At 44.4% G+C, this 14798-nt stretch overlaps 1 protein-coding gene across 1 annotated transcript in view; it reads right to left on the reverse strand.

Annotated features, from left to right (window-relative positions):
* The window catches only part of NATD1 (N-acetyltransferase domain containing 1), a 52698-nt gene extending 39089 nt beyond the window's left edge, over nucleotides 1–13609 (reverse strand). The window contains exon 1 of the mRNA XM_086940863.1: nucleotides 13373–13609. Coding sequence (XP_086796989.1) covers nucleotides 13373–13460 — 88 coding nt within the window. The 5' untranslated portion in view covers nucleotides 13461–13609. The remainder of the gene's footprint in view (nucleotides 1–13372) is intronic.
* Nucleotides 13610–14798: the final 1189 nt, after the last annotated feature.

Below are 14798 nucleotides of genomic sequence, written 5' to 3' on the forward strand. Positions count from 1 at the left end.
AAAGTGAAGATCTAAGGAAGGGTGGGAGGGACTTTGGCATATGGGGGGTGAGGGGTTGAAGTAAAAATCGAGACTACAGAGAAATGTCTCGATTATGTAGTTAGTGTCCAAATGCTCATGTTCCAATGAAGTAATGCCTCTTCGGCAATTATGCATGAAGTTTGGGCAACGACGGTCTGCGGCCAGGGGAGATGTCCTCGGGTGTGGGCTGCCAGCACAGTAGGAGAGTGGAGCGGGGGGGGGGGGGGCAGAGTCTTTTTAGGCCAGCTTTGAATGAGAGTCACGGGCTGGCGGCCGTGAAGTGTGAAGCAGTGGGCGGGGAAGCACAGGAGCAAATGGTAAGGTCGGGTCTGATGTGGCTTTGAGGTGGGGAAATGCGTGTGCTTGTGGTCACGTGATTTCACGTGAACTGTTGGAAATCCGCACTCGCAATCCGCCTGGTTTAACTTTTTGGTTTCACCGCAATAGGTCTCTCTGCGAGACCTAAAAAAACATATATATATATATATATAAACACCAAACTTCCTCCTTGCTGTAGAAAGAAATGCACTGCTCACTGGACTTGCGGGCAAAAGTGGGTTTATTTCAATTAGTACAGCAACATAACAGCAAAGTCCTTTCGTGAAACCTGACGCGTTTCAGCCGTCTTGCAGCCTTGTTCACAGGTGAGTTCAGGATTGTGGCGTAATCCGCTTACTGGCGCGCCTTTTGAAGACTCCCAGAGTCCAAAGTAGTCTTCCAGTACTACAATCCCCATAATGCACAGTAACTCATTTCCGGATTGGCTTCTTAACATTTTGCAGTTAGTTTTCCTTTTAATTTCATATTCGGGGACACTGCAGTTAGATGAAGCTTTAAACGGGGAGCCTCAATCCCTCAGGCTCCTTCCCGGAGAAAAGGAAGTTGGTATTTCAGACGTTGCGTCTAAAGAGGAGCCCCCCGCCTGCATGAAGCAAAATGAAAAATAAAGGTTTGAAGATTCCAGCCTTTCAAATTACAAGCGTTATCAGGCAAGGGAGTGAAACTGAGTTTGTCGGTTTCACGAAGGACAGAAAGGCTCACAAGGGTTTTCAAAAGACTTACAGTGATGACAGCGTGGCAATACGTGAATGTTTTATGCCAAGTAACCCCGTTTAAAGCTTCATCTAACTGCAGTGTCCCCGAATATGAAATTAAAAGGAAAACGAACTGCAAAATGTTAAGAAGCCAATCCGGAAATGAGTTACTGTGCATTATGGGGATTGTAGTACTGGAAGACTACTTTGGACTCTGGGAGTCTTCAAAAGGCGCGCCAGTAAGCGGATTACGCCACAATCCTGAACTCACCTGTGAACAAGGCTGCAAGACGGCTGAAACGCGTCAGGTTTCACGAAAGGACTTTGCTGTTATGTTGCTGTACTAATTGAAATAAACCCACGTTTGCCCGCAAGTCCAGTGAGCAGTGCATTTCTTTCTACAGCAAGGAGGAAGTTTGGTGTTTGTGTTTCTAGGGGCTCTCCGTCCCCTAGCACTGCCTGCCCTGAGGGATTGAGGCTCCTTCCTGGAGAAAAGGAAGTTGAATATATATATATATATATATATATATATATATATATATGACACGAACTCCGCTGTGTCCCAAATACCACTTCGGAACAAAAACGAAAAGCCAGACCCAAATGGAAAATTGCAAATTTTATTTATTTAATCCTCGTGCAGAAACACACGCCGCCATTATATATATATATATATATATATATATATATATATATATATATAACGCTCCAAAGTCCTTCCCACTCCTCCTTGGAAAGAATACAACAGCACTCGAGGTTGAGGGTTACAAACGCGCTAGATTTTATTTAGCGGAGGGGTGCACACAGATGCGTTTCGGCGGTCTGCCTTCGTCAGTGTGTGATGCACTGTGTTTGTTTCCGACATTATTTTTAACATACATGGTCACTCCCACTTCCAGTCAGGTGTGGACACAAACAAGGGGACTAAAGCCTAGCATGAGACAGAGGCGGCCATCTTGTAGTGTATAGTAGATGTAACACGACAATAGCAAATTGCTTTGTAAAGCCCACAGATGGGCAATCGCATTGTTCCCTGCTAGGCTTATCACAATAAAACGTCATAAAATCGACGTAAACAATAAAGCCGTGGATCGGCTTGTGTCCCCATATACAATACATATTCCAAATCACCTGTACACAAAAGAAAAATGAATCAAATCTCAAACCACAGCTGAAAGCTGGACGTAGCTGAGAGGGGGGTTGAGACAAGTGGGTATAGAGTGAGATGCATCGCGTACAACGTCAGAAGGGGCATGTATAATTGTTCACAGTATTCAACCACATTTCAAATGAAAATTATAACGTGAATTCAAAATTAGAACAAATGTGATTAAAGTGCATCTTATATACAGTGGAAAGCTAAATATGTGAGAGACATCTAAGTTAGACTCCTGCATTATACCCAATCAAATTTAGATTCATTCAATCTGGATCACAAGGTATTAGTGATATTTCCTAAATTCATAGTAGTAGGTTATACGGCAAAACCAGGTACTGTAGGTTAAGTAACAATGACGTGTCTCTCACACGCTGATATATATAAGACGGAAAATCGGATATAGGTTTCAGAGCTATTATATACATTGGTATACATTTGTTTCAAATATGATAATGTAAGAAGTTCTAATTCCTGTTCAATAAAGTGCACTATCATCTAAGAATAGTGTATATCAGTTGTTGTTCTCCGCTCATTTCCCTAGATGGAAAGCCATCTCCTCCCCACTGTTAAGACCTTTGGGATGTTTCGTACACAGATCGATGATATATCGGGACTCTAGTCTCCTTAATCTGCGTAGACGGTCACCTCCACGAATATTAGGGGGTACAATATCGAGGCCGAAATACTGGAGCTTATTCCGGTCCAGATTGTGTGCTTCCGCGAAATGACGAGCCACCGGATAGGTCTGATCTGTTTTGTCGATGGCTCGCATGTGTTCTAATATTCTGAGCTTTATCTCCTTGATCGTGCTCCCAATGTAGCGTAAGCCACAGGGGCACTGCAAGCAGTAGACGGCATACTGTGTGCTGCAGGTGATGAATTTATTTATGTAGATTGTCCTGCCAGTTTCTGTTATTGTATACGAGAGTACGCGTTTACTACCTGCGCACGCTTTGCAGCGGCCGCAGGGGTAAAAGCCTCGTTGCTCCCTTAAAGTGTTAGTTCTTGGAGACACTTTATCAAGATGACTGTGCACTAATATGTCGCCTAGTGATCTCGCTTTACTGAAGGTTAGGAGTGGCTGGGTCGGAAGGTCTTCTTTGAGCACATTGTCGGTTAAAAGAATATGCCAGTTCTTGCGTAGCATAGCTCTGAAGCTATCCGCACCTGTTGAGTAGGGAGTTATAACTCTGAACTTGCCCTTGTTGTCACCTGGCAAACCCCTTCGGTTGACCTGTTCAGTATTACTGGTCAAGAGGGACTGTCTCTCTATTTTCCTTACTCTGTTTAGAGTGTTACGGAGCATTCTCTCGCCATATCCCCTAGCTCTAAATCGGGATATGCATTCCGAAGCAGCCGCTTCGAAATCCGAGGGTTTAGAACAGTTCCTACGAAGTCTTAGCAGTTCCCCATAGGGGATGCTGTTGATTAATTGGGGTGGATGGCTACTGCTGGCGTGCAGTGTGGAATTGCCAGCAGTTTGTTTTCTGAAGAGGTTAGTGTGGAGTTGACCATCTTCTGCGTATATTTTGAGGTCCAGATAGTCCGCTGCCACTGGACTCACTGTTCCCGAAAATCGCAGATTGAGTTGATTATTGTTGAGTACATTGATGTACTCCTGAGCTGTTTCAAGGTTACCTTTCCGCACAATGAAAAGGTCATCGATGTATCGATGCCAGCAGATGACCTTACCCTCTTTGCGTCCAACTATACAGCTCCTGGGTACCTGCTCCTCCCACCAGCCCACGAACAAGTTCGCATAGCTGGGAGCAAAGCAGGTACCCATCGCCGTGCCAGACTTCTGGATGTATAACTGTTCTTCGAACAGGAAAATATTGGTTTTAGACAAAATTCTACGAATTCTAGAATCATTAGATTATGTCTAGAAAATCGTAGTTGGCGTCGTTCCAGTGCCCATTTCACCGCCTCTAATCCATAACTGTGTTCAATAATCGTGTAGAGGCTGGTGATGTCTAATACCATCAAAAGATAATCCTGTTCCCACACCAGATTATTCAATTTCGTCAAGAAGTCTTTTGTGTCTCGTACATACGAGTCCAAAGTAGACACAAGAGGAAATAAGGTGTGGTCCACAAAGCGAGACATATTCTCCGTTAGACTCCCAATTGAAGAAATGTTCGGGCGTCCAGGTGGACAGTCAAGATTTTTGTGAAGTTTTGGGAGGTGGTAGAAAGTCGGAGTCATGGGGCAAGTGGTGCGTAAGAACAGGTGTTCATCTTTGTTCAGCATTCGTTGGTTATACCATTTAGAGATGAGTTTATCGTATTCTATGATACTCTGTTGGTAGGTCTCATTGGTGCATTTGGTATAAAAGTTTTCATCTGAGAGTTGCCTCAATGCTTCCTTCGTGTAATATTCACGAGTCATTAAAACCACGTTCCCGCCCTTATCAGAGGGCTTCACAATTATTTTCGTGTCCGTCGTTAGTCCTTTAAGGGCTAGTCTCTGTTGTTCCGTGATGTTCTGGTGGGGATTTTGTTGGTTGTTTTTTCGAAACTTTAATAGATCATCGTTCATAGCTTCCGAGAACACATCTATAGCATCCCAAGGGGATTGAGGAACGAAGGTGGACGCTGGTTTAAATCCACTGTTTTCACTGTCTTGTTCGATACCCTGCATTTCCGCTCTCTGGGCTGGATCCAAGTCTGCAAGGTCCTGTGTTTGTTCCAATTCGAGATCTGTTAGTATCTCTACTGAGCGTAAGTCTTTGCCGCTCAGTGCGTCTGTAGCTGTAATTCTTCGCCCTTGGTGTTCTTTATTTTGTATATGTGGCCGCATTTTGAAATGTTTATGTAATTTCAGTTTGCGCGTGAAGCGGAACAAGTCTATTTTGGTTTGGGTGTATTCCAACTCACTATTTGGACAAAAAGTTAGTCCGAGGCTTAGGACTTGTTCTTCTTCCATTGTCAGTTCTCTAGTAGTGAGGTTGACCACCGTTAGATTTGTTGCCTCATTATCAGTGCTATGGTTTCCTGAGGGGTTAGTGGTAATGTTAATTCCACTTGGATGGATGACTGAGGCTATTGTTTTTTGTTGGTGCACTTCCGATTGGTCCAGCGAGATACTCGGGCGCCGCCTCTGCCCCTTCCTCTTGTTCCCCCCCGCCTGCCCGTCTGGTTCTCCGTCTTTTTCTGCTCCTTGGGTATCCGTGTCTGGGGGCTTGTTCTTCCCACCTCGGAGCCATGTGCTTTGTATTACTTCGTATTCCTCCTGAAAAGGAGTCTTGGTGCTTTTGTCTACCACTCTAGGCCCCCTGTTGGTAGTGCGTATATCTGGGTCTGATTGATTCTCTTCCGATTCATTCTCGGTTATGTCTGATTCGGAGGTAACTTCTCCAGTACCGCTAGTTGTCACAGCACCTTCCTTTCTGCTCTTCTGCAGGGCCTTGCGTGGGGCGTCAAACTTTTTTGCATACGTGAGGACGCGTCCAGTTAGATAATCGTTGGTGTCCCTCTCGTATTTTTCCTGTTTGCGGAGTCTTATTTTGGCTTCATATTTGATTAGCCTGGCCTTCATTTGTTCCTTCATTTGTGTGATGTTTGCCACTTGACTAGGATCAGTCTCACTCTCAAGTTCGTTGTTAATTGCTTGGATGTCTGCCAGTGCTCGCTCCCTGTCGCTCCAAGTGTATTTCACAAGTATTTTAAGTGTGCCCTCACAGTATTGAGCAGTATGCTCGAACCAGTCCGTTAGCAATTGCGGGTCCGGATTCTCGTAGGAGGGGACAGTGTGGACTCTCAACCCCCTTGGTACCCTTTCTTCTTCAATATAATTAGTGAGGCTTGTCGCCTCCCACCATTTGCGGATTTCCCTTTCATGCAGGCGTTCCAATTTCGTCATTGTTATCAAGAGTGGATTACTGGGCGTTACCACTGTGGGCGTTTCAGTTGATGCAGGCGGTCTTGTCTGCCTTTTAAACATGCCCTTTGCTGCCGATTGCCATTCCGCATCAGAAAACATGTCGGAACAGCGCGTGTCATAAACAGTATTAGACTCGTACTGTAGACTCGCGCTTGTAGGTAGTGCTGCCACCCCCGCAGTTCAAATGCGCATTCTCAACCTCAATCCTCTGTCGCCTGGCCACACAATTCCAAAACTCCCTGACGTGCAGAGATGGGAGTGTACGATTAGCAGATGCATGCAATGCTCACCGGAGACGTCTTCCTCGGGAGACACGGGGCTTGCGTACTCCTCTGTAATCCGTGACCGGACTCGAGCTCCCAGATTGGATCAGGCGGTGCGCAGCCGCGCACTTCAGAAACGCTCCTTTCTCCACGAAAAAGCGGCTGCTCGCTCGTCGGCGGGTGCTGTCGGCGGTTCGTGGACACCGCCACACATTAACGCTCCAAAGTCCTTCCCACTCCTCCTTGGAAAGAATACAACAGCACTCGAGGTTGAGGGTTACACACGCGCTAGATTTTATTTAGCGGAGGGGTGCACACAGACGCGTTTCGGCGGTCTGCCTTCGTCAGTGTGTGATGCACTGTGTTTGTTTCCGACCTTATTTTTAACATACATGGTCACTCCCACTTCCAGTCAGGTGTGGACACAAACAAGGGGACTAAAGCCTAGCATGAGACAGAGGCGGCCATCTTGTAGTGTATAGTAGATGTAACACGACAATAGCAAATTGCTTTGTAAAGCCCACAGATGGGCAATCGCATTGTTCCCTGCTAGGCTTATCACAATAAAACGTCATAAAATCGACGTAAACAATAAATATATATATAGGAAAGAGAAAAAAAGTGGCGGGGATTGCCTCAATGTAATATGTACACGATTAATGTACATGATGTGATATGATGCAATGTTACCAATAAAAACAAGTTTAAAAAAAAAAACTAATATGCGTGTTTGTATGTTAATATGAATATATATAGTATTAGAGGAATTTATTTAATTTACATTATATTTCATTAATAAATGTCAATATTTCAAATGTACAACTTTACACTGTCTCTCATACATCGTCGCTCCTCTTGCACCAAACTCACGCACTCATACACGGGTGCTGTATGCGGGGGGTGCTCCCGCAATATATGACGCTCCTAGTCGTCTTCTTCCCAATCCCAAAAAAGACACAGCACGGATGGAGAGTCATGGATTTTATTAGACTCTCCACCCGTGAGTGCTGTGTCTTTTTTGGGATTGGGAAGAAGTCGAGGAGAGTTTATATATACACACATGTGATCAAGCTCCCTAGAGGAGTGAAACGCGTTGTCGGATGGACATTTGTCCTTTAATTTAAATAAAAACTTCACTCTGCCACCTATTTGAGGATTTGCATCTTCTTTTTGAAAGAATCTTTCGCTGCAGTGACGAGGTTGGTCTGGAGGTCCGCACCTGGTGTGTTTCCGTCACTCACTGACGGAACAGGAACAATATATATTATATATATATATATATATATATATATATATATATATACATACATATACATACATACATATGTACACACATACATTCACAAACAAATGTATGTAACTATATTAGTGTCAAGGATATTCTTTTCCCTGCATTTTTGTACTTACCATTATAAGTATAGGCGCACAATATTGTGGTAAAAAATATTTTTGACACAAAATCTTTGTCGACAATATTGTTCACCATGATATTGTGTCAATGATCCTAAAAAAATGCTCATTTACGTTTCCATTCACAGGATGGAGTTAGCGTCTCGTGGGTTTTATTCCTATTCCTGTACAAGCAGGCTGTTTGTTATGAATGTCTGAGTTGAAAGCACCGTAGAAAGAGGAGAATGAGCTATAAATAGGCAACGGCCAGAGATGGCTTTCGGGCTGCTGCTACTGCTCGAACAGCCAGGTCTTGAGGAGTCTCCTGAAGGCCAGCAGGTCCTGGGTCTGTCATAGGTGGATGGGGAGGGTGTTCCAGGTTTTTGCGGCGAGGTGGGAGAACAATCTGCCGGCGGCGGTCGCTCGACTGATGTGGGGGGCAGTGGCGAGGGCAGCGGAGCGAAGCTGGTGGTTCGGGGTGTAGAAGATGAGTCGTTTGTTGAGGTGTGCTGGTCCGGTGTTGTGGAGAGCTTTGTGAGCGTGGGTGAGGAGTTTGAAGAAGGTGATCCTCTTGTTGACGGGGAGCCAGTGCAGGTCTTTCAGGTGGGCCCTAATGGGATTTTGCACCAGAATCAAGATTCCATAATGCGCAAACATTACCGCATTTGTGAGGTTTTCCCTGCATACGATCTACCTGCCAGAATTCAGTTGGGAAAACAAATGCAGAATTTTGAGTTTCTTCACTTTCAAACAGTGGCGGTCGGCATGGCTCGCGGGTAGTGAGGTGTGCTGGTCGTGGAGGGAGGTGGAAAAGAGCACGCATATTAAACTAAATACATAAAGAAACTCACCTTGCCGCCAGGTCCCGAGTCTCTGCTCCTGCTCTCTTCGAGGAACTCCAGGAACAGGAAGCAGGCCCCACTGACCAATCACAAGTCTGCAATGCAGCATTGTGATTGGTAAGCACCCAGGCTCCCCTGCCAAATCACAACACTACAGGTTTTGAGCGTAGAGGGTTTTGAGCATCATGGTTCGACGCTCAACCAGGGAATGGGGGCCTGGGCTTGTTCTCCACGCAGAGTGTAATGCACCCAAGCATGGAGGACGGGGAAAGTGCGCATGACTGGTTTGGGCGGCCCGAGAGGGCCAACCAAACAGTCATTGGGCACTTAGGAGTGGGCCAACCACTCCTGCCCTGAACAGAGAGCAAAGCAACCCCGCCCACCTGCCTGCCGCAAAGCAGAACGTAGCATTAAATAAGCAGAAATACAAACCTGTAAATAGACCGACTCTATACATTCAACAAAACCCGCAAAATAATACCAGTGTCCAGGACTCAATATTTCATTATTATAAGTGAACATAAAAACTCTAACATCAGCACAAAACTTCAGAACGCCTAATGAGAACTCCCAACCAGTCATCACAAAAGCTCCACTTAGTTCTCCCTCTCAAAAACAAAGGTCAACTTGGCTGCCTTCTTCCTTTTATCTTTTACTATAAGTTGTGAGGTGGACTCAGTAAGTGGCTCTTTTACAAGGGGAAACATCATTTACTACAAAGTCTTTACCACGCGTGACGTTTACTACGGTTCACTTACCACGCAAACGTCTTTTCAACGCGGGTGCATTCCACAACCGTCTTTACCACGCAACGTTCATTCCTTCCAGTCTTCTTTCTTTCATCCTGCGTGTTCATCATTAAGAAAAAGGAACTATAAAAAAAGGGGGGCTTAGGGGGTCTCCCCCCCCCCAAAAAAAACAAGTGGATTGAAAAAAAAAAAAAAAAGAAGAAAACTGAGAAAAAAACGATATTAAGTGCTTCTGACTATCAAGAAAAGCGCCTCCCCAGCGACGTGACGTGCACGTCATTATAGTAGTCCTATCTCTATTTTTCAAAACATGTTTTGACGCTCGTTTCCGTGAAGGGCAGCTGGTGAAAGGCGTGGAGAGGTGAGATAAGGATCCAATGTTTATACATAAAAAAAATATAATTAAAGCGCATTGTAAATTAAAAAAGGAAGGTAATCTGTAGTATTGGTTTGTTATAAACATCGATATTTTGCTTTGTTCGGCAGTTTAGAAATTATTTTTTTTAGCCTATCAGTATCATTATGTACAGGACGTAAGAGGTTAAGTAACGTAAATTTTGCAGTGTACAATCGTGCGTTGGAAAAGGCTGCGTGGTAAAGACGCATGTGAAGTAAAATGTTAGCGTTGTATTATCACATATTCTTTTACAAGTAGGTGTATTTGGAGTGCTGGTGGGATTTCCCCCCCCCCCCCAAAAATTGGAAAAGATGCATATCGTCTTTGTTGCTTTCTACTTGCTCTCTAAATAGCTCTCAGACGAAAAATTTCTCCTGCTTTCTAGTGTAGGGCATTTGGTTTTCTCTTCTCGCTGATTTACGTCCATCAGAGCTTCCTATTTCCCCCCACTTCATTGGTATCTAATACTGCCTCATCACTTACACCAGGGCTCTGGTCAATTCCATGATACTTCGTTTCGTGTTTTGTAGGTTCTTCCTTTATGTTCTCCTTCTCATTGGATGGAATGGGCCCCACAGCGGCCCCTAAGGTATGACATTCTACTGCTACACCCTTGATCTTGTTTAATGCCAATAGGTGTGCAGGCGAGTTTGTTATTTTCTGACAATGTTTCACCCCAAGCCACAAATTTGTTTATGGAAAGGGATATCCACATTATGTATCATGGTAGCTTTGAATCTTCTGCCCGAACACACTGTGGAGAAATCCACAACACTAATTATATTATAAGTAAGGAATAAATGTCTACTGATAGAATACCAAAAATATTTTCATCCAAGGACGGCACTATGTAAGGACTTCTGATTGTGTGAATACCTTATTTGGAATCCAGCGAAAGTCAAAATGATGGGCCTAGTGTTGCCTGGTAGGGACCATCATTCGTTGTGCTGAGTAGTTAAGAGGCATCCGACTTATGATCTCAAAACCCTAGCTGACATCAAAACAAACAAACATTCTAAAATACTTACTTTAGTTACAATCATATATGCAGACCTGGCCATAAAGAAAAAACAGTTTATTTTCTTTACACTGGGTGACAAATTTGAGGCATGGATTATTATGGGATTTCCTTTATGGTCTGGGATGCTGAGGCAACAGCCAGTCTTAGGCATCTGACTGGAAGAACAACATTGTGGATGTTCTCATGTTAAATATGTACAAGGTTATTTAGGGAATTGTCCACACAGACATTTAATGATACTTCAGCTTCCAGAAGCACAGCAAGAGTTTTGGGGTAATGTCAGAGAGGATAGTACAAAGTGCTGGACAAAGCACACCTTGTGCAATAAAGGTAAAGCTAAAACTATCATATTTTGATTAATAAGCAGGGATGAAAAGAAAGCAAAAAAAATGACGCGCTCTTTAGGATGCAAAAGAGAATATCCAGACGTAGAAGGCGTAATGATATACAGGAATTGCTGCGTTTCTAATTTTTATCTGTGCTTTGTAATATTTTTGTAAATACAATGTATTTTCTGTATATAGTTCATAAGTACTTTATGATGAGATTACGCTCTATAAACGCTATAAAAGAACGTACATATTTCTGTTAATAGAGCGGTACTCCAAGTCAAAGCCGCAGGCTCTGAAAGTGATGCTGGCTAAAGCGGCAGGACGACTGAGTGATAAACATGACACGGGGCCACTTGCCAGCACTGTGGTGCTTGAGCAAAGGAGGATGACGTCACTGAGACTCCACAGAGTAAACACTGAGGGCGATTATCACTAAAAGGCGACGGCCTGAGCGATGAGCGCGCAGCTACATTTATTTGGCATACTTTGTGCTCTAGCAGCCTCCGAAGTGCTGAGTCCAAACCTCAGCCTATTAATAGCTGTTCCAAGGACATAGCTTCTGAACGTAACAGTACATGTTCTGTAACGTGTAAAATATGTAATATTACATTCATGTAACGTTCTTGGTTCTATTGTGAAACGCTCTGTCGCCCTTGGGTAAAGAAAGCGCTATATAAATATGCACTAAATACATCACATAAATAAATGCATACAGCAGCACCGACCCGCTAACCCTTCCCCTTGGCACCGAGGAGTCACCAAAGCGAGGCGACCAGCTGAGCCTGCAGCTGTTTCCAGCAGAGGAGTCTTTCTACTCTGCACATATTTGCATTTGCTGACATTCTCGCTCTTGGGTGCAAGCAGGAAATCTCACATTGTACCATGAAAGCGAGGATGAAAGAAGAATGAAGGAAAGGAGACCCCGCAGTAAACTCGCCCCACGAGTTCAAACGATGAGCTGTAAGAGGATGCAGGGCAGAGCTATCTGGGCATGGCATGAACAAGGGGTGTACAGGAACGGGGGGGGAGCCGAGAGCAGCATGGTATGGTCAAGAGGCATGCAAAGGGAAGGAGGGTGAGAAGAGATAATAATAGGTCAGAGAGAAAGACTTAAGTCGGGAAAAAAAACAAAGTTGAAAATGTGTCTGGAAAAGTGCAGGACTTGGGGGAAGGTCCAGAGAAAAGAAAGAAGTCATAAGATATGATAGGGGAGATCAGGAAACAGACTACGTCAAAGGATGAGACAGAATTAGGGGAGGAATCGATGAAGGGGGGCTACGAAAAGAGATGAGGTAAGGGGAAAGCCAAAGGGACAGGACGCTAGAGGAAGTGGTAATGATGAGAGCAGGTGAATTGACGCAGTGGAGCAGATGCCAAGACAAGTAAAGGCCAGACTCAAAAAAAGAATCCGGGAGAAACTTAAAAAACCAACAACAAAAAACACAACAAAGATCTGAGTAACGGGCAAGAGGTCGCTCAGAGGTAAAAAAAAGTTAAAGTGCGGTGAAGAGAAAAGGTGGGCCAGGAGAAGATTGCATTTGAAAAAAAAAAATCCTGATGCAAAAAAAAAGTGACAAGTCTGGAAAACAGGCAAAACAGAAATGAATGGAATCAAAAGAAGATGCAACAAGAGACGAAGAAACGTCTGGAAGAACCCTTGAAGAAGAGTCAAGAGGGGCGCGGGATAAGTGGAGCGATTACAGAGGGGGGTGTCAGGGGAACCGACGAGACTGTGGAAACGACAGGGGGCGAATCAGGGAAAATGACAAGAGAATAGGTGAGGAGTGTGTCGGAGATCAGAGGAAAATAAAGGGGAGGAGGCAATGGGGAATAAAGGAAGAAGAGGTTACGGATAGAAAGGTATGGAACCGCGGAAAGAGACTTATGAGACCAGGTTAAAAACACAATTACAAAACAAGGAAAAGACACAAACATGGAATCGGGGAAAAACAGAATTAGGGGAAACATACAGGGGTGGAATCAGACGAATATACAACAGGGCTGAAAAGCAGGGGTTAGAAGAATAGACAAGGGGTTTAAAAGAGAGGGGCTCATTTGTAGACATGCGGGAGCAAAACAGGCGACTGTAATCGAGAGAAACGTCAAGGGGATATCACTTCAGAAAACAAAATATGACTGTAAGATAATACAAGGGACGCACGGGGGCAGGAAAAGTGACAAGAAGGGTCAGGCTAAGGGCAAGTGTAGGCGCACAGGAGAGGGAATAGGTGATGTAGCGATAAGGGGAAGAAAGACTATATAAGAACGTATGTATGATCTCACCGTTGAGTCGGACACAAAACTGCCTCCTTCGGCGGTCGTGTTGGACCTCTATTGGAAAGGTCTGTTCCAGGCTCTGAGGGGTCGCCATGGCTGAGGAATCTTCTGGGGTCCCTGCTCGTGCTCCTCCACCCGGGAAAAGTCTGCCACTGAGCAGAGCCAAGAGCCGGGATCAGCTGTGAACGCACGTGACGCCTCGCAGCGAATCGCCATGCCCGCGCTCTGTTTTCATTCCTATCCGTCCACTCTTTCAGCTCTGATGAGCAAGTGACAGCTTCTAGCCAATCAGAGCTGCTATTTTAGGTATCTCCGCCCCCTTCCGCCTGGATGGTGACAGCGACGCTTGCACGGCTAATCGGTGCCGCTTAGTGGTAGCCACGTGATCACCAGGAGCCAATCTAGACTGTAGTCCCTGTTGACTTCCATGTTCAAGTGTTCAGCGCCGCTCGATCTCCCTCAGCTGAGTGATAAACGAGAGGATTTTTTTTTTACAAAAGTCTTCTTTTATTAAACAGGCTCACAAAATCTCTTACAATGCATTACAAGCATACATAATTAACCATTTGAAAACATTGGCGTCTAAATAATTTTAAAAAAACCAGCACCACATTTAAATTACACCCATGTTTCAGGATATCACATCTTTAACCATAGTTAGGAAAAACAGTCTAGACTCGGAATTGCCTCTATACAGAAAGTTCACTGGCTCATCCCAGGGTATTATCCCTTCTAGGTTTCTAAAGTTCACCCAGGGGGACCATATTTTATCACATTTTATCTTGCTTCCCCTACTATCATATATCACCTTTTCCTCTTGGGCGCACCAGTCAAGGCCTGCCTTCCATTCGGTTACAGTGGGGGATACACATGGCCCCCATTAAACGAGAGAAGATTGAACCTTTCGTTGATCTCGGTTTCTCTTCACTCACAATGCTTTCTTCAATAAAAGCTATGAAACTGGAACCTGCTAAGATTATTGAGGGAGCTCGGTCTTGGAACAGAAGGACCCAGATACAGAGGAGCCACCATGGTAGGAAGAACTGTAGAAAGGAAAGGAGAGATTATGTAATTAAGGGCAGGTCTTATTGAGAGTTTGGAACGAGTTACACTGGATAGAGCAATGTGTATCCTTAATCTGGACCTCAACGAGCTAAACCACATCATGATTTTGCCCTTCTCAGCTCGCTGCTATTAAATTGGGAGTGGTGTAATCCCTATAGTCTTTGGTGTTCCCCGCTGGACAAGTCTCTCTCATTTATAAACCCATGAAAGTACATAAAGCGAGATTAAAGCATTTCTGATAAGAACAACAGATACGCATCTTCGTCTAAAGGTTTACTTACTCAAATACATAAAAATACAGATATGCATTAGTTGGGCAATCAAATAAGATAGTCCATACACATACAAATCATGAAGAAGACAGCAC

Source organism: Lissotriton vulgaris, chromosome 10 (assembly GCF_964263255.1).
Source record: "Lissotriton vulgaris chromosome 10, aLisVul1.2, whole genome shotgun sequence".
Taxonomy (NCBI): Eukaryota; Metazoa; Chordata; class Amphibia; order Caudata; family Salamandridae; genus Lissotriton; species Lissotriton vulgaris.